The sequence below is a fragment of the Falco rusticolus genome, chromosome 9, assembly GCF_015220075.1.
Source record: "Falco rusticolus isolate bFalRus1 chromosome 9, bFalRus1.pri, whole genome shotgun sequence".
Lineage (NCBI taxonomy): Eukaryota > Metazoa > Chordata > Aves > Falconiformes > Falconidae > Falco > Falco rusticolus.
In genome coordinates, this window is record NC_051195.1 from 29991949 (window position 1) to 30017787 (window position 25839).

General features: G+C 42.2%; 1 protein-coding gene across 5 annotated transcripts in view; it reads left to right on the forward strand.

The window, feature by feature from the left end:
• The window catches only part of SUFU (SUFU negative regulator of hedgehog signaling), a 102006-nt gene that overhangs the window by 18872 nt on the left and 57295 nt on the right, over positions 1–25839 (forward strand). For all 5 annotated transcript variants that reach the window (XM_037401405.1, XM_037401401.1, XM_037401402.1 and 2 more), the window contains one exon: positions 13156–13292. In XM_037401405.1, the coding sequence (XP_037257302.1) occupies positions 13156–13292 (137 nt within the window). The remainder of the gene's footprint in view (positions 1–13155; positions 13293–25839) is intronic.

A 25839-nucleotide genomic window follows, 5' to 3' on the forward strand; every position in this document is an offset into this window, starting at 1 on the left:
CAGATGATATTCCCTTCCTTGGACAAAGGGGCAGCCAGGGCTCCTGAGTGCTACTCTGCCTCCAGGGATGGTAAACAAGGAATGGATAGTCTGGTAGAAGGCATTTTTTGATCACTTGACAAAGCTGGGTAGGTGGAATACCACCTGACAAAGGGCTGAGGTTTAAAGGAAGATTTTGCAAGGGCTCTTAAAAACAAGAAGAAAAAGAAAAAAAAAAAGGCCAGAAAACTTTTTTTGCAGGATGTAAACAGGGCGGGCAGAGGCGAAGGGGGATTCTGCCATTCTTGGGGAGCTCTGATTTAAGCCTAGAGGATAGAGACAAGGGAAGAGTGCACAGATGGCTCATTGTTTTGTTTAGCTTAGCATTCTTGCACTGCCGAAGTGAAGGACAATTGTTTTAAAATCTCTTTTGCAAAGAGTGCTGTTTGCTTTTCAGCTGTCCCTTGTCCCTGAGATGCAAACTGTAAACCAGAGGGGCTAGTCTTTTAACACCCAATTGTTTTGGAGGGTCAGTGCTCTGTCCAAGGGGCCCGGGACAGTTGCTGGGCTGGGAAGCATCACTCCTGTAAGGGAATGGGGGAAAGAGTGTGCAGCTGGGGAGAAGGCAAGAACAAAAAGGTGCACATGGAGGGGCTGATGCATAGCAGTGTCTGACTTGGGGAACTTTACTAAAGCTATGAAATGTGGCATAAAAGTGGTACATACCTTACCTGCTATGATATCTGATGTACAGTATAGTTTTCTCACAGCATTTCTTATTTATTATTTTTTTTTGGTAACAAATCATTAGTATAGAGAAATACTGCCATTTCTATACTGTTATTCTTTCTACCACTCCAGTTGCACTGGCATAACTCCTTCCCCTCCTCCCCTGTGAATTGTTGTGGCCTTTCTGGAGCAGGGGCCTTTTTTGGCATGGTTGACAAAAATAAACCATAAAGGCAGCTGTTGTTACGAATAAGGCTCAACAGGGGAATTTTACCAGTAGAACTACAGCAATATAATTATACTGGTAGGCTAGTTACAGTAAATTTCCTCATGAAGACAAGCCTTAAGTTGACATTTCCTAGCTAAGTTGAATCCATATGTATAACTTTATTACGCAAAAATAATATGTCTCTGGGCCTTGAATTCTTTTTTACCCAGAAGAGTAACATTAAGCAGAAAAGCAAAGAATTTAGTGTTCAGAGGTAGATGGGGATTTCTGTAGCAGAGTGGCTGTGATGAGCTGTATGCTGAACTCTGTGTTTTACTGGGTAGATTATTCCTCCTAAAGTGATCAGGAATGAGAGGAGCGTGTTTGTGCTTACTGTACTAAAAAGTAAGCAGTACTGAAATATGCTGTAAGTTGACAGGTCTCTCCCAACTTCTGTTTGTAAGAGAAGCTGAGCCATTTTGCAGTTTCCATAACTGAAGTGGTTGGTGGAGAGACAAAACTATTTTGCCACCATTAAAATCTTTAGGGGCAAGCCTGGACCCACTGAAATAAAGGAGGGGAATGATGCTGTCTTTCTTCCTTTGTTTGATTTAAAGAGGCCAAGATTTATTTTATCCTTTCAGATTTTGTCTTAAATGGATGGAGGCAGTGTAACATTGACAAGCCAGGTGTTTATTTCTATAGATCAAAAATATCAGCCTATGATTCCTACCTCTGAAAGTTTCCAATGCTTCAAAGGAATGATAGTCCTGTAGGAGAAGCTTAGCACTTAAAGGCAGATTTAAAATAAATATATGTAGTAGACTTTTCATCGCAGCTGTCTCATGTTTCCCTTTTGGGAGTCTTTCACCAGCAGTTTGGTGCTTTTTTCTTTTCCCTGGAATTACAGCTTGAACTCCAAGGGCTTTTCCCTGCCTGTTTAATTGCTTAAGATCTCTTAAGGTGCTCATCTGTAAGTTTTTGAGTGTACCCTTTGCAATGAAATGAGACTATGTAACAGCTTAGCAAGTAAGGAAGTGTTGTCTTTATTTCCACATCTAAGGAAGTGAAAGATCAGGGATTGAATCCCAGATCCAGCAAACATATTTGACTGCCTAAACCCTGCTTGAAATCCATCGAAGGTCAGGCTTCTAAAAGCTCCAAAAATACCTTATATGCCTCAAGCTCATTTATTGTACAGCTGAGAACTTAATTGTATGAGCATCCTAAAAATGTGCTTGAGGGTGTGCTTTACTTTAGTTGTTTCTTGCATGATTTTTTTGTAACATATGTTCTTTAGCCAGCAGGGAAGTAATGGAAGACACGTTTATGTTCTATGTAACATACTGGAGCCCTGATGCTTGCCTGAAACTTCAGGCAATGCTGAAAAAACTAACTGTAGCTGTCACTTAGCTTCTAGCTCTGGGTTTTTCTCTTTTTCTTTCCACCCTCCCATACTGCTTTTGAAAGCTGCTTTTGTTATGCGAATAGGTTCCTCCCAGCAGCTGCAGAACTTTCCACAGTCAGAGCTAGGCAGGAGCCAGCAGACACTGCAAGAAAAGTCGATGCCCTTTTCCCAGCACAGCAATACTGTCCTTCCTAGCCATGCTTTCTTGAACTGGCCCTTTGGTTATGTTCTTTTGCTTGATGAGGTTGCAGCTGAGCCCTTGGGTGAAGTTTTGGAGCTGTATTACCATTCCCTGCAGGCTATGCAAAGATCAGTGTATCAGAGCCAAGGATTCAGTCCCAATATGAAATGGGATCTGTGTGCAGATGAAAGGTGGTCTTCCCTAGTGCACTGTATAGCGCAGTGACAGTGTGCTTTGTTTGCGGAATCACCTCCAGCTCTGGTCAAATGAGAGCACTGATCTGCTGGACCTTGTAGAAGTGAAGGATGAGTAGCTCTAAAGTGCAGCGTGAATAGACAGCTTCAGTAAAATGTTAAAGTACAGATCTTGGCAAGTTCTCTTTTTCACTATTCCCTGCCCCTTGTTCTGTGAATGCAACAGTAAATCCTTATTGTACACCTGGCTGTTCTTTCCAGAGCCTTTCAGTGGGCATTAAGATGATGCAACTCTGCTGCAACTTCCCGAGCAATTGCAGTGAGACTGTCTGCACTTTCCCTGTGGTGCCAAGAAGCGCAGCCCTGCTTGCAGTGCTCACTGTGCTTGCAGCGTGCTGCAGGTGGTCATTGAGAACCTGTCCTCAGAGACCCATCAGCTGGGTTGGGATGGGTTCTGCTGGCTGTGAGGTGGGAGGCCTGGGTGGCTCTGTGGAGAAACGTGTGAGCCCTCAAGCTGAAAATCATGGCCAGTTCTCTAGTCACTTGATTTCATGTAGGTTTTTTAATACGTGTTTTGGGAATCATGAAGATGGAATGGTTTGTTCTTGTCGGTTTAGTTATGACTAATGAGAGATCAAACCATCACCTACTGGTATTGCTACATCCATACACCATAAAACAGAGAAAATAAAAAGTAAACTGCCCTTGCGTGGACAGTTTTTGCTGGAGTAGAGAGTGACACATCCCATGCAACCTTCTGTTTCATATTTTGTTGTTTTAGTCATTTCCCATGTTCAGTTATTTGTCCATGCTGTGCAGAATGTGGAGTTAATTTCCCAGCTTTTGTGACCTCGATAGATGGAGTATATAAGCATTTCCTATATGATGAGTGTGCCACATTACTCTTTGAAGCAGGGAAATATCATTATTTTACATCTAAGAAGTAAATTCCTAAGTAACTTCTTGAGGAGGATGGGAAGTTTGTAACAGACGAGATTCAAACTTAGGTCACCCTGATGCTGTTTTAGGACTTCAGAAGTGTTGTGCAGTTTCTTGACTCAGTGTTAATGATGAAGCAGATAGATCCCTTTGGCATCAACAGGGCCGTTACAGCCTTTTGCCCTTATTCTACGTGTATTATCCATACATGTATGACTGTATCTTGGTGCTCTCCAGAATGAGACAGCAATGCTTCCAAGCCTCTAACGCTCAAAGTAATTAACCTCCAGCAGCTAAATGGGATCCTATCCTTCTTCCAGATGCTACTACTTTCATGGCATGGACAACTGAACCTCCAAGAAGCAACTCCTAAACTGCCTTAACTTGCAGCCCAGCACATTAAAATGACCTGAAAACTGATGGTGGTTTACTTTAGCATGCTAGGCTGGAGAGAGCATAGCTCAGGAGCTGTTTCCCATGGGGCTGGGCAGGAGCGGAGTATAGTAACTACTTCTGTCTAAATGAGTTTAACTCATGTTTGTGAATTACCAGCTGTGGGTCCTGCCAACTTGGGTTTGGACACAGAGTACCTGTAGTGTAAGTTCATACCTGCGTTCTTGGCTGTGATGCTTCATAGGATCACTTGGGCTGAAAGGGACCTCTGAAAGTTTCTGGTTGATGCCTACTCAGAGGGCCAACTTCCACAGCCTCGCTGGATCCTGTTCCAGGGCTTGATGACTGTCATGTGAAAAAGATTTCCAGATACCCATAACTAGAATCTACTTTTGTCATTTTGCTGTGCATCTCTGAGAAATGCCTGGCTCTGTCCTCCCTTTGCTCTACCAATAGGTAGTTGAGCAATAAGATCCCCCCCTCCTTTTAGCCTTCTTTTGGTAAGGCTGAACAAACGCAGTGCCCAGCCTTTCCTTGTGTGTTGTAGGTGACTGTGGTGTGGACACATTTTAGTCGTGCTGAGGTGCCAAGTGCTTCTCACATGCCTGACTGATTTAGGTGTGTAAAAAGTGGCCAGTCTGTCAGGTCTACAAAATGCACAAAACAATTCCCATGCTGTTTGTGTCTAAAGCTGCTGGAAACCCTTGCTGTGTTATCAGTAGTTCAAGTGACTCTCTGTCATGAGACAGTTGTGTCTGCAGAGTTAGGAGTACGGTTGACTTGATTCTGTAGTCTGAAGTTTTAGAGGAAAAATCATTTATCCGTTGAATCAACATCCATTATTTACAGAAACAATTTTTAAAAAAACAAAACCTAAACTATGAATCTCCAGACTTCAGGGGCAAGATTGTCACCAGCTGAGTTCTGAAGAAGCTGAATAGTAAAATGTGTGCAATTCAGGTTGTGTATGTGTGAGCGAAACTTAAATTGGAGTCTCCTCTTCCCCTTCTGCCCCATAACAGCAGTTCACTTGCTGAATGGTAGCTTAATGAAGCACAGTTGCATTTTCATACTGGCCAGCACAAATAGATTCACAATTTTTACTCAGGTCTATCTCAAGTTTTGGAAAGCTGAGAAACCCACCTCCAAATAACTGTAGAGCGAGTGCCTCTGCAGCTGTTTGGATTTAGATATTGGAAAAATTCTCTAACAACAATTTAAGTTGCTGTTCTTAGAAAGATTTTGCATTTGGTTGATGGCTTACACATTTGATGTAATGTACTGCAAGAGCAAGCTCTAAGTGACAGCTTTGGTCATAGCCATAGACCGATTTCTCGAGCACCATGTGTGTGTCACTTGCTTTCTGACCTTAATTTTATATGAACAGAGATCTTTGAGCATGTGTTCTTTCTGCATTTGTAATTGCACTGCTTAGGCGTGAAACTTATTCTTGAACCAAGTTAGAAATGAGTCCATTAAGACTCTGCTTGCAGGTTTGGGGTGGTGAGAGCTCCTGGAATTTCCTGTCTGAAGAGATAACCATCTGATGTCCAGATAACCACCCCCTGCTTCTCTCTGATATTTTTATGGGGTTTTCTTTAAAATTGTTGCTTTTTTCAATGCCAGGAGACAACCCAGGAGAATATGTGAGTGAGCAGGTGGATTTTGGCTGAAATAATTTTCCTGGACACTTTTTAAGCCTTTCATGTAGGGAGGTTGCTGTGCCTATTTTCTTCTGAAATTGCTTCACAGGAGTGTCCCAGCATGCTATCAGGGCTCTTGTATGAGACTTTTATGTTGTTTGACAGCTGTACTAAAAAAAAATAATATTCCTGTTAGGCAAAATGCTGGAAGCACTAGGTAGCGTCACTTCTTCCCGACCCACCCCCTCCCCCCTCCCTTCCCTCTTTCTATTGTGTGTCCCGTGTCCCCATCCCCCCCCAAGCTCTGGAATCTGAGTGTCACTTGCTTATGGTGGGAGAACATTGTGTAATGCACCCAGAGCTTGAATTCAGAAAACTGACTCTGCATAATCTTATTTGGGGCACATCAGCTCTTGCCAGGTGTCCTTCCCAGGAGATGGAGATAACTAAGATGTTAATGGCTGTTAAGAGGCTGCTGAGGTCTTCTCCTTGGGTTTTAGACAGGAGACCACTGTTTGTGTTGCTTGTTTGTAAGGTGACGTGAGCAGTGAAAAGGTAATTATATATGACTTGATTTGCTCAATCATTGGTACTTAATGACCTGATGCTTTTTGCTACAACAGGTCTCTGTGTTGCTAATAGAAAAATCTTCTGGGATGGTTACTAGCTATGCAGACTTAAAACACTAGTGAGCGTTGGGCCTTCAAATACTTTGGTCTGATCAAGCAGAATGATGGGCACTGCCCATCAGCTTGGATTAACCACCTTCTCAAATTTATAAAATGGCCTGATAGGCTGATCTGGAGTACCAAAAGCTATGGGCTGGCAGTTACTGTGAGTTTTTTGGGTGTGAGAATGGACATGGGGGATAGAATTAAAACTGCTTTCTGATGGAAATTAACAGCAGCTCCTCCTGATGCCAGGCTTAGAAATATAGTGATACTGTATTTCTGCAGTCTTCAAAATGGTATCAGAGCAGCTCACCAGCAGCAGAGCAGGAAGCTTTGTCTTTGTAGATGTGGGGAAATGCAATTAGGGAGTTGAAGCAAAAGGCATCTTAAGTGGCTTCACAAAAGTAGTGGTTGATGGTCCCAGCTTCAGCCTTCAGCTCCAGTCAGTCCAGACTACTGTGAGCCTGCCCTGGCTTCCCAGAAGAGACCTGTTTTACCTCCCTGGAGCTACTGGGAGTGGAGCTGTGACTTCTGAAAGTGCAGTCCTAACTATCCCAAATACCCTGAAAGAGCTTTCTTCTTGTTCCCTGGCTGAAATAATCGTGGTGTAGGGCCAGCATTTCCCTGCGTAAATTCCCATTTTCAGGGATTGGTTCACCTAATATATTTATATACACATACTCTTAAACTCTCAAAAAATAAACACCTCATACACTCTGCTCCTTGTCCAGAGCTGTGTAGCTTTCAAAAACAGAATTTCAGAAATACAGCCATTTTGCACTGCAGTGAGGCAAACTTTCTCATTCCTTGCAAAAGTGAGAATGAAAATGCTTTGGCAAATAGCTTTGATTTAAACTGAAAAGCCTCTGGTTTTCAGAGCTACTTTTAAAGCAAAAGGCTAGTTTGGCTTTTGATCCTCTTAAGCTGGGTTATTTGATGTGAAAAACGCCCTGGGTACTTTGCTGTGGAGGGGAGCAGCTTTTCAGTTCTCTGTGTGTGGCTTCAGGAGAGGGCCTGGCAGAGCATGGGGTGGCAGGGGGCTTGGGGGGCCCAGCCACATGGCTCTGTAAATAAAGGGGCCTCTATTTCTTTGGATTCTTTTGCTGGAACTAAATATCGTGATCAGTGAAACTCTTACCTCATTAAAGGAACAAGCCAGGGTCCTTCAGGGTATGCTTAGTGCTGCAATGTGGTCTGTTCTGCTGAGCTGATTTGCTGAACAGATAAAGGGAGCTTTAACCCAAAGAATGGCATGTAATATATGACCTTGGCTTTCAAAAGGTTTATTTTTGTTCATGCGACAAAATAAGGTTTTAATATTAAATATAGGGTTGGATTTGACTTGGCAGACACCAGAGCCTTCCATTACTGCTGTAGTCATAATATAAAACTATCTGATGTGTGCCATGTGGGCATGCAGCAAGCCAGGAATTTCTTCATCAGTGTTTGTTTTTGTGAAAACTTGAATGACTGCTTTGCCATGGGATTGGCTATAAAGGTGATGTGCCTTTGTGTTGGAGGGGGCAAAGCAGTGGTGGGTGTAATACAATCTATGCTGTCTCCTTATACTTAGTATCTTTAGTTTTGGGGCAAAATATGGATGTATTTTGTTTCCTTCTTAGCAGTTTAGGGATGTTTAAAAGAAACTTTCACTCAAAACTGCAGGGTCCAGCAGAACCAAAGCATAAACCAACTTATGTGAAATACACAGATCTGTTAGCACAGAAACTTAGTGCTGTGTTGCAGCTTTCAGTTTATGTACCTGGGGCCATGCACAGATACAAAATACTAATTCTGAGGTTTCCTTTCTGCACATGCTTCATTTCAGATCACTGTCTTACTGTAAAGCTGAGGCACTTTTGGACTGCTGTATTGTAGTTGTTTTGCTGAAGAAATGACCTGCAAAGCACTTAAGTGTTGAGATGCTGAACTGAGCTCCAAGGCCTTTCTTCTAAATAGGCTGTAGTCTGAATTAATCACCTTCAGATTTAAAAAAAAAAACAAACAAACAGCAAAGCAAACAACCAAAGCACAACCAAAAAACCCTACCCCAAAACCACCCCCCAGTCCCCACCTCACTTGCGCAACAAAAAAACTCAACCCCCAGTAGTGCCAGAATCTTGCTTCTGTAGAACTAAAAGTGTGTAAGAAAAATGTGTTACCTCTGCAGTTGACACAGGAGTTGAGGTCAGAATAACCTGTTGAGGAGGCTTTGCTGCCCGCTTGAAAGGGAACAAGTTAGTACAGGTGCAGGAAGCAGTGAACTTGGGGGAGTCTGTAGGAGAGGGCATGAGCAAACCTGGCTTCTGTGTGCTTTAGCAGGACTTCTTCCATCTATGGGCTATCCTCACCCCTCCATCCAATTTTCTGTGGAAAATTGTGCTATTTCAGTCTGTCTCTTCTGGAACTACCTTGTGGGGTTTTTTTAGCTTGTTGGTTGACTGTGGCTGGCTGAAGGTGATTGACTTTTCTGGAAGTTTGTTGAAAATTGGGAACTTGTGGAAAGGAGCATGAGTTTGAACATCTACAAGCCTGTGATTCTTGTTTTGTCCAGTTCCTCAGCAGCCTCCTAAGATAACCCCTAAGCAGTGGGGACGTACCCTGCAGGAGGAGGCTGACATGGGAATCCAGCGTTTCCACAGGGAAGTAGTGAAACATCTTGGTATAAATTAACTTGTTTATGCCAAATCTCACTTATTAGCTCCCTGATCATGTGTAGGTTTCTTGATTATGATAGGTGCATCTTTTGTGTTGTTGGTAAGGCCTTTAACAAAAATGGACACAGTTAATAGGGGGAATGAGCAGCAGTTTACAGCCCAGATATAAGGAAGGGCTTTCTTTATCCTTGTGGGGGCTGAAAAGCCATTTTCTTGGTCTTCCATTCGTATGGTATGTGTGTCTGGAGGTCTTGGGCTTCTTACTGGGCAAAGTTATTTCCCACGTGTTTATTGGCTGTGGCTGTTAATCTCCTCTCCACAAGTGGACTAATGCATTCTTAATGCACTTATCCTCACAAATTTTGGAATTGGGGCCAGTGTAAGCACTCACTCCCTAGTTCTGTAAGAGAAGCCAGGCTGTACAACGTGGCTACTGGATTATTCTCTGTGATTTTTGTTAGACCAAGGGTCAGAGGCATGTGGCAAGGTTACGGGTTTATTTAGTTCCTGAAGCTCATGTCTGCCTCCATTGTCATGTACATCCTCCAGACTTTGGCCAGGAGCTCTGGTCCTGGATTATGGTCCGTTGCTCACTGAGCGAAATTTTGTGGTAGCTGTTGAAACTATATTCAACTTACTTTCAAATACAAGACTTTTTTTGAAGAATAAAAGCAAAAGCTTTGGCAAAAATGTTAACTGAAAATTACTATCCTAATCACATTCTGATTATTAACATTTCTTCCTATAAAAGACTTGTCTGACTTAAACATAAAGGATTTCTTAAATAATCTCAAGCATTAAAAGCCACGTGTCACAGTTTCTCCAAAAACAAATTACCAACCTAAAATTAAATAGATCAAAGACACTATAGACCTGGGAGAAGCTGCACAATACAGGTGAATTGAATGTATTTAAATTTTCATTGTAACAACTCAGTCTATTTCAGCAACCTGTGACTCTCAAAACTACTCAAAACCATTTTAAGTCTAATCTTTAAATACTAGTGTCTTATAAGGAAATAGTTTTTTCTAAGATTTAACTGTTAAGAATTTGAGAATTATAAGCATTGTGTGCTGCTGCATTTTTTGAGTGTGGTTTTTTTTTTTTTAGAAAATACATATTTGGATTCTTCGGAGATTTTTTTTAAATCTTAGAAGGGAAGTAACTTACTGCTTGTTTCTTTATCTTTTATTCTATTCATTTTCTAGTAGTTCTTCTCTGTTTTAGAGTTTCTTTCATTAACATACGAAAAAACTCATGTAAGTAATATTACCTGTCAGTTTTACTGCTTTGCAACTACTGATATGTTGCTGACCAGCAGTGTTCTCCTAAATGCTCATCTTGCTTTAAATTTTGTTGATACTCACCTGAACACTTCTGTTACTCAGTAACTTGCATAGGGATCAATGTAAAGTATGTGCGGTCGTCTTTTAAGCAGTTATTTCTGGGAAGCAGAGATATCTGTGGAGTTGAAAAAAACCCCAAACACTAAACTCTAGCTCAATGCATATTAGAAGTAAAGCTGTGTTGTTTCAGAACGGCCTTGAAAGGAGGAAATTCAATAGGGAGCCATCTTACTTTCCAAAAATTTTGACTGAAAGATCAGCTTGAAGGCTTTTTGTTACCTTTGATCTTTCCTAAAATTGACCCATTCATAACATCTTTCAGTTTCTGGTGTATGCTTTTCTCTGGCATCAGTCCTTGAAAACTCCCCACTTTGAAGTGTTTTTGTTTCTCCCTTAAGAAATATTTCTGTTTTTCCTTTGCTAACTGGTATGTGAAACTACTAAAACACTACAGGGGTGCTGAACGTACAAAGTACAACTTTGCATTTGTGAGGCTATCACCATCCTCTATCAGTCTCTTTGGTAGACCTGCATGCTGATTGCAGAATACAGGTTTTACTGCACATCCAGATTCTACTCCCTGGCTGCCTGGTTATTCAGTAAGCTCTTGTTTTGTTTAAGAGCCAAATGTCATTATTTGACTTGTTGCTTAAAGGTACACTTGTTACCTGAAAGAGGTTTTATGTCCACCAGTTGACCATTCTGAAATGTGTTTTCTGCTCTATTCATGGAGAATTTGCTTCTGTAGTATATAATTCTCATCAGTGTTTGTTGAAGGTAATATGGAGAGAAACAGAAGCGGACATGCTTTGTATATTTTCACACTAATGAAATAAAGCCTTTATTTGCTGTATTGTTTACTCCTGTTTATTGCCAATGTCTGACTGACTTTCAATACCTACTCTCTTGTTCTCAATCACAGATTTTAAATATTATTTCCCTCCCCTTCTTAGGATTTGTTGGGTGTTTAAAAGAAACTTTCACTCCAAACTGCAGGGCTCAGCAAAACCAAGGTGTAAACCAACCAATGTGAAATATGCAGATCTGTTAGCACAGAAAACTTAACGCTGTGTTGCAACTTTCAGTGTATGTACCTGGGGCCATGCACAGCTACAAAATACTAATTCTGAGGTTTCCTTCCTGCACATGCTCTATGTCAGATCATTGTCTTACTGTAAAGCCGAGGCATTTTTTGACTGCTGTATTATAACTGCCATTGTTCTCTCTTTGGGCTGTCCCATAGTGTAGTTCTGTCCTTGGGTACATTTCTTAACTACTTTCATTACATATTTTGAAAGTCTACAGCAAGCAAACTTTCCTTGAAGAATCCTCAAATAAAGTTACATTGCATGATGAAGGAGTTGCATCAATGCTTAAGTCTGATCAGTTTTAACACGTGCCATAAGGCAGGGTCACTGTAAAGCATTTCTGCTTCAAATTCCTTACTAACAGGACAATCCTTCCAACACTTGGAGCTGGTCACCATGCTGCTGGTGAGCTGTGTTTTTCAAATGGAAAGTGCTCTAATTACTTTCCTGACTGCTCTGTTTGACTGTTTTTAGTAGTAGTACATTAACGCTTTGTACATTGTATCCTTCGTATGTGCTAGCAAGGTACCAGCATCCAAGACGTTTGCAAAGTTTCTCCAGAGAATTTGCCAATAGCTGCAGGTGTTGGACATTTGAACTTACAGAACAATATTAGTTTATGGAAGCTTCTGTAAAGTGTCTTTATGCTTACTGTAAATCCTTCCTTTTTTCCTTTGCCTTTGTGGAACAGGCACAGCAAATGAGTAAGGGATGTGATGATGGTGGTGAAAAGGACACAGGTGTCCCCAGCTTCTTTCAAATTTGCAAGTTTACATATTTGTCTAGGAGGTTTCTCATTTTCCACAGGCAAATGTGGCATTTTTAGCTGTTGGGGACTTGGAACAGGAAATTTCCTGTATGTATAAAGATAAGAAGAAAGGATTCTCAAGGACTAGTTTTGTTGAAGGCAAGAGTAGTATGTAGTATCCCTTATTTACTCCTTTTTCTTACAGCCTTGATACTTCAATTATGACTTTATTCTCCTGGGTAGACCCTATCTGACCAAACCAAATAAACTGGCACTTATCTCTGTCGAATGAGGATACTGCCAAACTACTGCTTCTTTAACAGTAGTTGTCATATTCAATGCTATTCCACTGTCGTCCTCTTAGATATGCAAGGAGAATAAGTGCAGGCATATGTTGAAGCAAAGTAAGAATTAGTGCATTGTGTGAGAGGTTATTAACTTTCTTCCTGTATCTTCTTGTTTCCCTCTCCCCTGCTGACTATCTGCAAAGCAGAAATTCTGTGCTGTACATCAAAATATTCAGCTGTTTCAACCCAGAAACCTACTACCCAGTACTTTAGTTGCATCCCACTTCTCAATGTGTAGAAATTTGAATTCACAAGGGTGGAATAACATTTTCTGTTACGCACTTTCTTTGGTATTCCCATTTAGCTATCAGTGCAAAACTTACAATGACGTTTTAAAAATAAATTCAGGTTGCTGAAAATCCCACTGGTCCCAGGAAAGAAGTCATGGTTCCAAGGCTGCGTTATTCTGACTGAAAACACTGCTATGATAATTATCTTTGAAGTTGTATTACATCAGCTAACCTAACAATGTTATGCCATTCGAGCTACAGTAGACCTAAATAAGATAATTTCTGAACTTCTCTTTTCTATGAGGAGAACATTCGTCCTTTTTCCATGGTCCTAATCTTGAAGCCTGCTCTGGTTACACGTATGTCATGACTTTTTATTTTTCGTTTCCTCCAGGTTTACAGGAACAGATGGACCAAGTGGCTTTGGCTTTGAGCTGACATTTCGACTAAAGAGAGAAACGGGGGAGTCGGCACCACCTACCTGGCCAGCAGAGTTAATGCAAGGTTTAGCCAGATATGTCTTCCAGTCAGGTACTGCAGGGTTCAATACACTGCCTTGCTTTTTGCTGCTCTCACTGTGAAGGGCCACATCTGTTATACTGCAAGACACTTGTCTCATCAGTGCTCAGTCAAATCTTGGGAATTATCTTTGTGTGGGAACCCAAAAGAGTGTGTTCCTTCTATCAGCCCAGCTTGCTAGGGACAAAACCCAACTGCTTGTCAGGTAACTCCGAATCCCTAGTATTGAAAAGCTGAAGATACAGAACAGTTATTAACCCATTGGAAGCCTGCCCCATGGTTCTTTATTGCTTTCCTGTGGTGTTTGTTTTGCCTCCTCTCAGTAAGAAAACCTCATTTGCTTATCCTGAAATGGCAGAGGAGCACCATCAGTAGAAAGGCTGTAACTTCAAAAAAAAGTTGCAGTCCCTTCACAAGCAAATCTCTTCCTATGGTCTCTGCAGTTGAGCTGCAGCAATGTATGTAAACAAGAAGTTGCTGAGATGAGAAAATGTAAGTCATAAGGGATTCCAAGAGTGGGAAGGCTAAGGAATTAACAGTTGGGAATCATTAATGCGGATGGGGACTTACCAGAAAACTGGGAACTAGGGTGCCTACACAATGTCCTCTTGCATTGCCCTGTCCAGGTTTTGTTTATAGCAGTAGATTGAATATTACTTTGTAGTGTGAGCATGTGAAGACTGGTGGAATGGTTGAGTGCATAACATACTTGAAAAGCACTCCCCAGCATCACAAGATGTGAATTACAATATTTGAAGAACTTTTTTTAACCTACTTTGAGGTCCTTTACAGGCAAAGTACCTTCTAAATCAATGATTATCAAATTTGTAACATTTGGTACTTGCTCCTACTAGTTAATAAATTGCTCAGAAACTTCTGATTCTATTGCTGGTTTTCAGTCAGCTGGCTGACTCTCAAAGGAGAGAGGTCTGGGTGAAAATAGGAATTGCTCTGCTAACCTCTCTGACAAATCTCTGAGACAGTGGCAACTCTTGTGGGGTATTTTTTGTAAATACTGACAGAGACCAATGCCAGCACAGATTATTGCTTGTCTTTATACTGGGAGTATCTCTTGTTGCAGTTTAAAATGACACAGGCATTTTCTGGGTAACCTTTGCTGTGTAGCTGTCTTCCCCAGTTGTCATCTAAATTTGGGCTCACCTTTCTATCTTGATTTTTGCCACCCTTAAGCGTCTAATCCACATGACTCATAATTTTTGCCATAGTCTGAGGTTCCTGTCCTGCCTAAATTATATTGTACAGTAGCTTTTTTATATTGACCATGCAGCGATTAATTCATACTTGCATTTTCTATGTATTGACTGCAGGGTCTAAGGAAAACATCTGAGTCTAAAGTCTCCCTCTTAGATATAAAATAGCATACAACATGTTATATGTTAACTTTTATATAAAACTCCTCTTGGAGCCTTTTAAATTTTCTAGCCCAGTGTAGGTTCTCATAACAGTGTCTTTAACAGAGTATTTTGGTGCCTTCTGTTTGCACGTCAAGCAGCCTCTATAGCGATTGCTTTTTTATCTAGCCCTTTTCATGGGTGAGAGGAGGTCTGCAGAGTGAAATGGGATTTGGTAGGGTACTTTAGGACAAACCTCTCAGTGACTAAGATGGCACTCAGAGCAGAGACTTTCCTTGTTTGGTTCCTGCACTAATGTAGTCTCATCTTTCTGACCTCGAAGCCAATGAACTGTTTTTACACTGGAAAGAGTGGTTGTGGCCATGCATATCAGTCTGGCACGAACTTCTAAGGGCCTCCAGTATTATCTTCTGCTTATCCGTGCTGGTTTTGACTTTCTATCCACCATGACTCTTTAAAGGCACTACTCAAAATACATGTTAATGGATTCTAGCCTCTGGGTGTTTGACTCTCAATTTACGTTAATAAATAAACCAGTATATGAGTCATAAATTGACTTCTTTCTTTGAATATGAAATTAAATATGAGCCAATGTTATGCTCATCATGCAATATGCAGACCACATGCTGGGTTACCTTAGGAAGAGCATGAGCAGCAGATTGAGGGAAGTTACTACTTCTTTGGCATGGCGCTGGGAAGGCCTCACTTATATTACTGTCTTGGGCCTCCTGGTTTAAGAGATGCTGAAAAACAGGAGAGAAGAGTCCAAGGTGGTTGGGGTCCTAGAACATGTGGGCTATGAGGAGAGCTGGGGGGAGCAGGGCTGGTTTAGCCTATGAAGAGAAGGTGCAGTGTGATCTAACAGGAGCCTACAGCTGTTGGAAGGGTAGTTAGAAGATTGTGGGGTCAAGCCCTAGATAATACACCAAGGAGCTACAGATCTGAATTGTAGTCCGGGAGGTTCTGGAAGGGCTTCAGGGAAAATTTACTCATAAGGTGGACAGCAAGGGACAGGGAACAGTTTATAAGAGAGGTGGGTCTCTGTTCCTGAAAAAGTTCAGGAATTAGCTCAACAAAGCTTACAACGGCCCTGATCTAGCATTGGTGATGGCTTCATTTCAAATAGGAGGCTGGACTCCAGAGGCCCCTTAAAATATGGATTTTTTAATTTTTTCCATACAGCTTCATGCCCTTCAGCAAACAGCTGTGTGCTGTCACCAAGTATTACCAACCAATCCTTGCCCTGTATAAAGAGAAACTGTATGCTGTTGGCAGCAGGTGATAAAGCTCTAGTTTTATTTGGTACAAACTTGTTTATCTCTTGTCTCTTTTGAATAAAAACTTTCTCGGGCTAAAATCTTCTGGCTAATCATAGACATTAGATTAATCCTGACAGGATAATGTATTTAAAAGTAAGACTTGTAATGGGGCGCACACTGTCATGTTTCTTCTTGATCTCAGGGCAATACCAGTTGACCATAGCTAAATGAGGTAATGTTCTAATTTAGTGTAAGCTTGCTCACTTCATTGCTCTGCAGAGTTCCCAGTCCTTCTGCTACATGTCCTGTTTTGCTTTGCTTTACTCCTGTGAGCTGCCCTCTTAGGCAGGCAGTCTCCAGAGCAATTCCCATGTTCTCCCTTACATCACACCTGTGTAATCAGGCACTGATTTTTCTGCCTGACAGGATTTCCCGCAGTCTAACCTGCTCACTCTGCAAAGCCAGATGAGCTGCTGCTGTTGTGTTTTTCCCTTGGTCTTTTACAGGGCTTCTCTGGTCAGATGTTAAAACTTTAAAACTGTGAAGTGTTTGAAGATGTGATTCTTCTGAAGCCCGTTGGGCATTAGGCAGGATGTGGCACGACAGCACTGTTTTACATGATGAAAGGGTTTTGCTCAGGTTCTTTCTGACTGTGCCTCTTGCAGCATTTATCAAATCCAACAACGATAACCATTGTTTGACTGGGATGTGTGTACCTTAATGTGGTCCTCTTCAGTTGTTTAAAAAAAATCTGTGAAGTCTCTTTAATACTCCAAAATAGCCTTAAAAACATTTGATGAACCAGAACAACTTAAGTAATGCTTATGAATCCACTCTGAACAAGAAGCAAGAAAAAGCATTAAACTGGCAGGAACTTTTTGGATAGGCTCCAAGCATTTTCACATGTCAAAAGACTGTTTACTTTGAAAGCTATGCTAGGAGCTAAATTCTTATCTCTTGAATAACAAGCCAACTTTTTGGTTATCATAGATGTGCTTTGCTGGGTCTGGTTGAAGTTGGGGGAGAGTAAGGTGTAGTTATAATCCTGCTGAGCCTGAGCATTTTCAGATGGTGATGACTGAGTTGAAGACTCATCTAGCAACTACTGCTGTCCTAAATATTATTACTGTGTACTGCAGTTGCAAAGCATGTCTCGTTGCAAGTGATGTATTTTTGTAACAAACACTTCTAGACAAATGAACGTTGCGTTCCTTTAGTTTCCATCTCTCCTGCCTTGTGGCTGTGCTTTAGAAAAGCAGTCTTCTGCATTGAATTTCAGACCTTTGAGCCTTGGCTTCTCTGTTCACTGTAGCAAACACTTGATGCTTTGTGCTTTTGATTAAATGGCAGTACTTCCCCTCCTTCAACAAAACCAAGCTTGCAAGTCTCAAAAAATTTTATTTGTGGCTTTATCTGGTCTTAATTTTATCACTGTTTGACCATGACCACAAATTCCAACTCTGTTATTTTTAGTTTTAAAAAAAACCCAAACCTGCAAACCTTGAAAAAGAAACTTGGCACAAGTCAGTGACCTTAGCCTGTCATGGTTCGTGAGTGTACTGGGAATATTTCATGGTAGAGCAAATTTATACTTCAATTCAAATGAAAAGGAAGAAATGCTCCTCACTTGCTCTTCCTACAGAAAGCTGATGCCGAGCTTATTACAATTGTTAACTCTTTAGGTACAACACTTGATCAGTATAGCGAGGCTATGGTTTGTGTTTTCCTGAAATTAAAATCTGGGCTTTTTTTCTCTCTCTACGGTAAAGTTAGATTGTTTTCAAGGACCTACCTGATACGCACTGTGAGGACAGTACATGGTGTAGCATGGAAACAAATGTGTTGTGTGAGTTCTTGTTGCTTTCATGTTTCTTGGCCCGAAAAAAAACCAGCTACAGCCATAAGGTACAGGTTTGGAGAAACTGTCAGGAAAAACTAGTCAAGCATAGAGCCTAAAGAGGATGGTATAGCATGTCATGGTTATATTCTCTGCAATGCATGAATTGTGGTAGGAAACTATCAAGTGAAACTAGCTTCACAAGTATTAAGACAACATCCATGAATTTGAGGTTCGTAGGTTGGCTGAGCTTGGTAACATTTACCCCAGAACACATCAGCCTGAGCAGTCTGAACCCACACTGTTGCAGAGGGCACAGGTACCATTACAGAAGGTTGGAAAATAGCAAATGCTGTTCATCACCTCCAACCCAAAAACCCCAACAAAATCAAAACAAACCCCAGAAATGAAAAAACTTGAGGTTTCTAATTGGTCAGTCGGAATTCAGGTCTTAAGAAACTGCTAGGAAAAACAGACCATCTGGAAGGCACACAGGGAATAATGGATGTTCCAGCAGGGATTTATCAAGAATAAATCTGAACAGACTAATTGTGGTGAAGTAACAGACACCATGGAAGCAGTGAATGTTAGTTACCTTGATACTAGTGAGACTTTTGACATTGTCCCAGCAAGTATGTGAGTGAGCTGAGGAAATGCAATCTTGATAAAAACTAGAGAAAGAGAGGTGCAATACTTGTTGGATATTTAGACTCTGAGTAATTGTCAATGTCTAGTCATCAACCACAAAAGATGTGTAGAGCTTGTATGCCTCTAAAATCTGTCCTAGAGCTCATGCAATTTGGTATTGACTGGGATGATGAAATGCAAAGTATCCTGATGAAATCTGCAGACACAGCAAAGCATTATGGCACAGAGGGCTGAAATTCAGAACAACCTTTGCAAATAACAGAAGTTGCCTGAGATGTGCAGTAAGGTCAGGTTGGTGCAACAGGTACGAGGTCTTGTGCTTGCACAGGAATAATCCAATGTGCAATTACCAGTTGGGGAAATGCAGCACTTCTGAAAGCGGAATAAAATTATTCAGAGTTAGTCACCAATGAGCTAAACCAACACGCTCTTCATGCTCAGAGATAAAGTGAAATTATTCTGATATATAAATAGAAGTGTTCTGTATATTGCATATGATAGGATCCTACACTGCTGGCAACACCTTGAAGAGAAAGGGAGAGCGTTGTATCTCATTTTGAGCAAAAGACTTCCAAGTCAGATGCATCCCAGTTGGAGAGTCTGGAGGAGAGTAGTAAGGATGACCCAAAGGTCCATAATGTGACCTGTGGAGGAGGGAAAAGAAGATGGAAGGAAGATGTGAGAAATATGAAAAAGGTTGCTGTAGGTAATAAAGTAATACCTTTTTTGTGTGCCTACTGGGGATATGAGAGGCCTGTCTATTACAATTTCTGTAAGGTAGGTTTAGAGTTTGTTGTTTCAAATGATGTGTGGTGAAGTACTGAAATAGTTGCAGATTCCCCATTGCTGCATACTTTTGAGAATAGGTCAAACTATTCTTCATGGATATTTGTGAGGAAGAGTTGATCCTTCCCTTAGGTAAGGGCGGCATAGGAGCCTTCGTAGTCTCCTTTGCATTATAAATATGTCTTGACTGACTAGGTGTCCTCTTCAGGTCTTCTAAACATAATTTTCTGTGGTTCCATAAATACGTAGTTTATCATTTTTCATAGTCTCCTGATTATGAATGCACTAAAAGATATTTAAATGTGAATTTGAAGTCTCAGCTAATTTAAAAGTTGAGTTTTAATATTTAACCGTTGTCTAATCAGTAGTAGGAAGCTGTTTTTGTCTTGGGGACTGCAAAACAATGTGTACAAGTGAAGGAAGTAAGCAGGCAAGACGCAGATGATTATTTCAGGAGAAACTTACTTATATGAATTATTCCTTAGAAAATTTATTATACTTTTGAAAAGTGTATTGGACAGAACTAATTCCAGCAGGTACATGATGAGTTAGTTATACATGTTGATAACGTGTCAAAATGATGACCAAATTAGCTATAGCTGATTTGTTGTGTTGGGGTGTTTTTCTCCCTACAAACACCTCTCTTGGCACGTCTGCCCCATCTGCACTGTCATGGTGAAGGATTCCCTTTTCAGAGGGTAAGATATGAAATATCTTCTTTTGTCCTTTAGTTATTTCTGTGAAACCTGCAGGAACTTAGTATTAGTGAACTTCCGTCCTCTGTCATGATTCAAGTCCATGGGCCAATTTCCCAAAGTTACTGGAAGGGAGGATGGTTCTGACTGATGTGTGCAAGTGTCCAAGGCAGCAGAGCTACACAAGCCTTCAGCAGCCAGGCTGAAAAGCAAGCCCAAAGGTATGTCTAGCCTGCCTTAGTTATTTCTGACCTGTCATGCGTTTTCTCAGGTAGAAATTACTGGCCTAACAGCTTGTCTGTAGTTTGAGGAAGCATGTACACTGTTCCTGCCTATGTGCACGTTTGCCCAGTGCATCAGTTTGGGGCCATTATGCCAACTCTGCATGCTGCAGTTTCCCCCTTTTTTAAACAGAAGTGATTACAGGAGTTGTAAGGACTGCAAGTATAGATGCACTCTTCTTATTCAGCAGTTTTGATCTGATTCAAGTTAGTCTGAGCCACAGAGGCACTTTGCATTTGACAGGCAGTATAACTTTTACACTGAAAATAAATGGGACTCAGTGGGATTAAGTGGTTTGACTGGGGTTACAGACCTGTAGCCATTAAGCCAGCAGATACCTTGACACCTGCTGCCCTGACATAACCACTATGCCTCATCTTCGGATCTTCTGAAGTCCAGAAAGCTTCAGTGTTGTAGCCTCAGTGACTCTTTCCTTGCCAACATGTTCTCAAACATTCTCGACACAGGCCAATTTCTGTGGGTAAAAAGGAAAAAAAACCTAAACCAAAAAAAGAAAAACAAAAACCCAAACCAAACTCCTTGCTTCCCTGAATACAAATGAGGCTTGTGTAGCTTGTTTGTAAAACAGTGTTTATTTTTTCCCAGTAGGATGACTAAAGCCAAATAAAATCTCCCAGTAATTCATATATGTATTTCCCTAACTGTGCCTTTTTTTTTTCTTTTTTTTTCAACCCCAGTCTGATTTATTGTTCTTTTCTGGTTGCTATGGCTCTGTAAAATACATATATTTTTTCTATCATCTGTTTGTAATATTGACCAGTTTCCAGTGTAGAGCTGGCCCTGGCTCCTCTGTAGTATTCCAGGATTTTAGATTAAAAATAGGGGGGATTAACTGTGTTTTTTAGCTCCACAAAGAAATATAAATCAACATTGACTTCATTTCAACAGAACCTGTTATGTAGTGAACTCTGCTGTGCAAACACTGAAACTGTAGCATAGTAAATTGCTGTAGGTGAACAGGACTCAACCAAGCACGGAGGCTGCATGCCTTTATTCTGCAAAGGGGTATGGAAACATTAAGTCACTGGTTCCAATTTAACCCCAGTTTGTCAGGGCCAAAAGCTCTCATCATCTGATAGTTATTCAGTGGTCCATGAGAAATTGGTTGGGTTTTAGCCTAATTCCTTTTAGACATTTCCCATAAAACAAGATGTTCTGTGAGCAGCAGCACAGATCAGGCCTGGTCCTTTACGTCTTTGTGTGCTAGCCCCTCTATGTCCCACACCACCACATCTCCCCATACTGCTGCCTATGAGCTCACCTCCCCAATATTTCCCATCCCCCCCTCCCCATCTCCCAAGCCAGCCTTGTGACATCTAGCTTCCAGCTGAGATGTGCGTGCTATGGCTGGTACCAAAAGACATGCTGGCTGATAAAACAAACCATTTGCTTGTGTGCAGAGTGGTTGGCTGACGTGCTGGGCACAACAGGCAGCTCTTGAGCTCGTGCTTCAGTCTCCAACCTGTTGCTGGCTTCCCCTGGAGCTGGCTGAGGGCTCTGAAGTTGTTGGGAAGGGAATTACCAAATGCAACTCTTGTAAATTGTCCTGATAGGCATTGCAGCAAAGTGCTGGTTGCAGATGGACCTGGCACTTTTTACTCTCCCCTGTAGATCGCAAATAAAGCTTATGCAGCACTACTAGTAATCCGGAGAGAAGCATCTGTCTGCAAAGCTGTCGATCAGACAGGCAACACTGAAGAGACCTCATGGAAAATGTTTTTGTCTGCAGAAAGGATGACTCTAAGAGGAGGCATTTTATAGGCACATAAATGCATCTTCTCTTGAAATACTGTCCCAGGGTTATGCAGAGAAAATACTGAAGCTGGGACCAGATTTACTCTTACAGTCTTGATGCTGTTGCTGCTGGGGATGCTCAAGGGTTGGAATTTGCTTGCTGGCACTGTTTCATCACCCTGCCCTGCCCAAAGCTGGATGCCTGTTGTGTGTCCTGCCAGATGAGGCTCATCCTGCTATAGCAGTTCTGTTCACTTTGTCTGCGTGTGCCTCATGTATGAGGCAGTGCCAGTTGCAGGAAACTCAGCACAAGAGACGACAGCTTGCCTTATGCCACCTCAGCCTGTGCGTGCAGTTAAAACCCACACTGACCTGATCATGCATCTGAGCTCTTGGAGGAGAGACATTAGCATTGCAATGTGGCTTTATGTGTTTTTTTTTCTTTGAGTATGCTTGAAGGATGGGGCAGCTAGACACCTATCCACTTTCCTGACATAACAACTTTCAGGCAAGCCTCAAGAAGCCTTCTTGCTGTTTAGTCTTTGGCATCAAACTTTTCTCTCTAATCTGTTTTGGTTTTTTCTGTGACTGTTCTGGGTTTGGCCCAGCAGAACTCATTGAAAGATGTTATTATAGCTCTTCTTTTCCCCCTCTCAAAGAAAGTGTAAACTTCCAGTGCCTGCTTTTAATGTTAAGGCGGTCTTGCTAACCCCTAGCAGGGGTCTGTCTTTAGGGAATAAGCATAGCAATACTGACAGTCTGCAACATCCAGGCTTTTTGGTGGAGGGAGCCTTTCACTAGGAAAGGATGGGGGGAGGACAGGTCTTGGCACTGGTGACACTGAGACTTGTGCATAGGTCAGTGTGCAGAAGTGCTTCTGGGTTCCCTAGATGAAATTAATGTACTTCCTCCCTGCACACTTGCAAAGCTTGATAATATTTGTCTGTATGACTGTAATTTTTGGGACCTTCAGAGTCCAATGGTTTTAGTTGCACTTGTGAGGCAGGAAAGCACACCCAGCTCCATTTTGCTTCTGCATGTCAAGGCACAGGCTTGCCAGTTGTTAGAGAGGAACTTTGCAGTGACCCTGGCCATAGCTGAGGCTTCCTAGGCTGTGAAGTAGTATGCACCTTGTGGCCCGTCCTACCTTGCTCAGAGTGGCTTCAAGTATGGGCAGTAAACCAGCTGAGGGCATAGAGCAGAAATACAGCTGTGGATGCTACTGAGTGTTGTTATGTCACCACATGGGTGGTGCACCCCTATTGCCCTCCTTCCTTGCAGCATAAATGGAGTTGCGTGACCTTAGATTTTGGCTGATTAAATTCACTTCACTTCTCCTTCTGTCTAGAACAGGCAGGATGTTGCCCCTTTGCAATACTGGAGGCACCCCAGTGCCAGGCTCAGTCCTGCTCTTTGCCTTGGAGTATTGTCACTTCCTCAGCTGCTGATTGGACAAGCTGGCAGTTATTTAGCTCTTACTGGTTTTGGTGGGTAGCATTTCCCTGGCCTTTGTTTGGGACTTGCTAGGACATTGTGCCACACCAGAGAATCTCTTCTTCACAACATTCATTTTGCTGCAATGATAGAAAATCCCCTGCAACCCTCTAGCCAGGTTTAAAAAGCACTGGATGTGTTTTCAGGAACTTGAGAGGAGGGGACCAGCATCACTGCTGTGTGACATTGCCTTTGTTTTCTCAGCACTGGTGGTGTGAACCTGGACTGGACATGAGGCTCCTCCAAGCTTCCTCCTAGTCTGCAGTTCAGCAGTAGGAAAGCATGACTGGGAACCCAGGACAAGGACACCTGTATTCTCATTGGACTTGGAGGATGAAGAGTCTATGGCTTACATTGTCAGCGAACTAGCTATATAGCAAAACCTAAAACCTTTTCTTCTCTTCCTCCCTAACCTCACAGAGTTTGGGCTTTTTGTCTCTTCTGCAGTTTGCCTGGACTCCTGGGTCAGGCTGGGTACTTCCTGTGCCTTGCTGTGGAAGCCACTATTGTCTCTCTGACTTCTAGGCTCTCAGCTGAGAATAGGTCTCTGACCTTCTCCAGCCCTGAAGCGTAGGTTGATACTAAGGCATGGAAAGACTTTGTGCCAGGAGCAGAGGCACAGAAAGTCTTTGTTCATTATAAGAGACTTTGTTGAAATAGAAGGAAAGCTGTCTTCCCCAGACTACTTTACAGATTGCATAGTATTTCTAGGCAGTAAGTGGGGGATCTCAGCACTGCCTGAAAGAGAAGGTTTGTTTTTAGCTGCTACTGCAATTTAGATAAAGTAGGTTTAGGCCCAGTTTGAGTTGGCTAGATTTCAACTGGTGCTGTCCCTTTTAATTCTGTCAACTCATGTCCTGTTCCTGCCTGGGAACTGAACTTGGCTCATTGCTTTTCAGCTGTTCAGTACAGTTCATTCAGTTGGTTTATTTTAAAAAAGTAAAAGAAGAAAAAAATAATTAAAAAAAAAAAGGGGTGTGTGTGTGGAAGATCCATCTTCTGTCTGTGCTTTGATGCCCTGAGGCTGTTCCCAAATGTCAGGGATGGACAGAACAGCAACACTTGTAAATCTGATAGGCAATTGCTTTTATAAACGCACAAGTTGTTTTAGCCCTCGTACTGCATGTGGGCTGCCACTGGGAGAGGAAGGAAAGAAACAGGCATGGAGACCCAGAGGAAACTGATGCATCTCTGTGCAAGGCTGCTGCAACAGTCAAAGTGGTAGGACAGCCAGCCAGCTCCATACCCTGGGATGCTTGGATGCTGGCCCCTAGCAGGTATTTGTCCTGAGTGGCCACTATTCAAGATCAGAACTGATCTTGCTAATGTTTTCTGCCCAAAGCGGAGGGGAGCTAACACTCTGCAGGAATCCTCTCCATCCTACCCAGAGCCTCCCTGCTTCAGGAGCGTGAGGAGGAGCCAGCAGGCTGGGGACCAGCAGGCCTTGTTAAGAGCAGCGTTTGACTCCTGGGATAGGATGCGGGGGACAAGCTGCATATGGTCAGCCCAGCCTCGGACAAAGACTCTGTCCCCTGTACTGAAGGAAGAATGCAAGACAAAGCAAACCGCTCAGGGAAGGCAGAAAACTCCCCCTCCTGCTGGTGTGAGGTCCTTTGGCATGTTATATGCGAGGTCTTTGTCCCACCGAGCCTTTCCTGGGAAACGGAAGCAGCCGCTTTAATAGTTAAAAGCTTCAGCACAGAACAGAGTTGCCTCCTCCTATCGAGGAGCTGAAAGCCACAACACAGAGGGATTGTTCTGCACTTGCAGGAGCATCCTCTCTCACTGCCTGTGTGCAATTGTTTAGGATGCATAGAGAAGAGTTGGAAGGTTACACGTAGTGAGTAGCCTTGTGAAAAGGACTGTTTTTTCCCTTGACAGCTGCCAAGTGTATTTTAGATGAAACTGCAGGAGTGGACTGAGCTGGAAGTTGGGTTCACTGTTACATATCTACCTTCTTACACTTTCTATTGAAGATCTGTGCAGCTAGTGGTGCTCAAACTGTGCTTTCTGACTAACCCATTCTGCCTGCAAGAGTGGCAGTAAGTGGAGCTCATTACAGACCATCTTCTGACAGCCTCAGATGCAAAGATCCTTTGCAGCAGCCTGCTCAGCCAGGAGGCAGCAAATGGGCACAGCAGGGGAAGTGTTTTGTTCTTGGTGGGGAAGAGAAACTGGGAGAGTATATTGAAAGGCTGCAGGCAGCCCAGAGCCTATGGAAAGTGGAATCCTGCTTTTTGGTTTAAAATCAGGGGCTTAAAGGAATCATCTCAGAACACTTCGGATGGTGTTTCAAATGGTGCTCCATAAACAGGCTGGCCATTTTGCATTTGAACCATAAATGTAGCTCTTGGACTGTTTGTGTGTTTCTCTTGCACGTAGAGCTTAATGCCTAACTAGTATTTTACACAAATATGTGTGAATACGAAG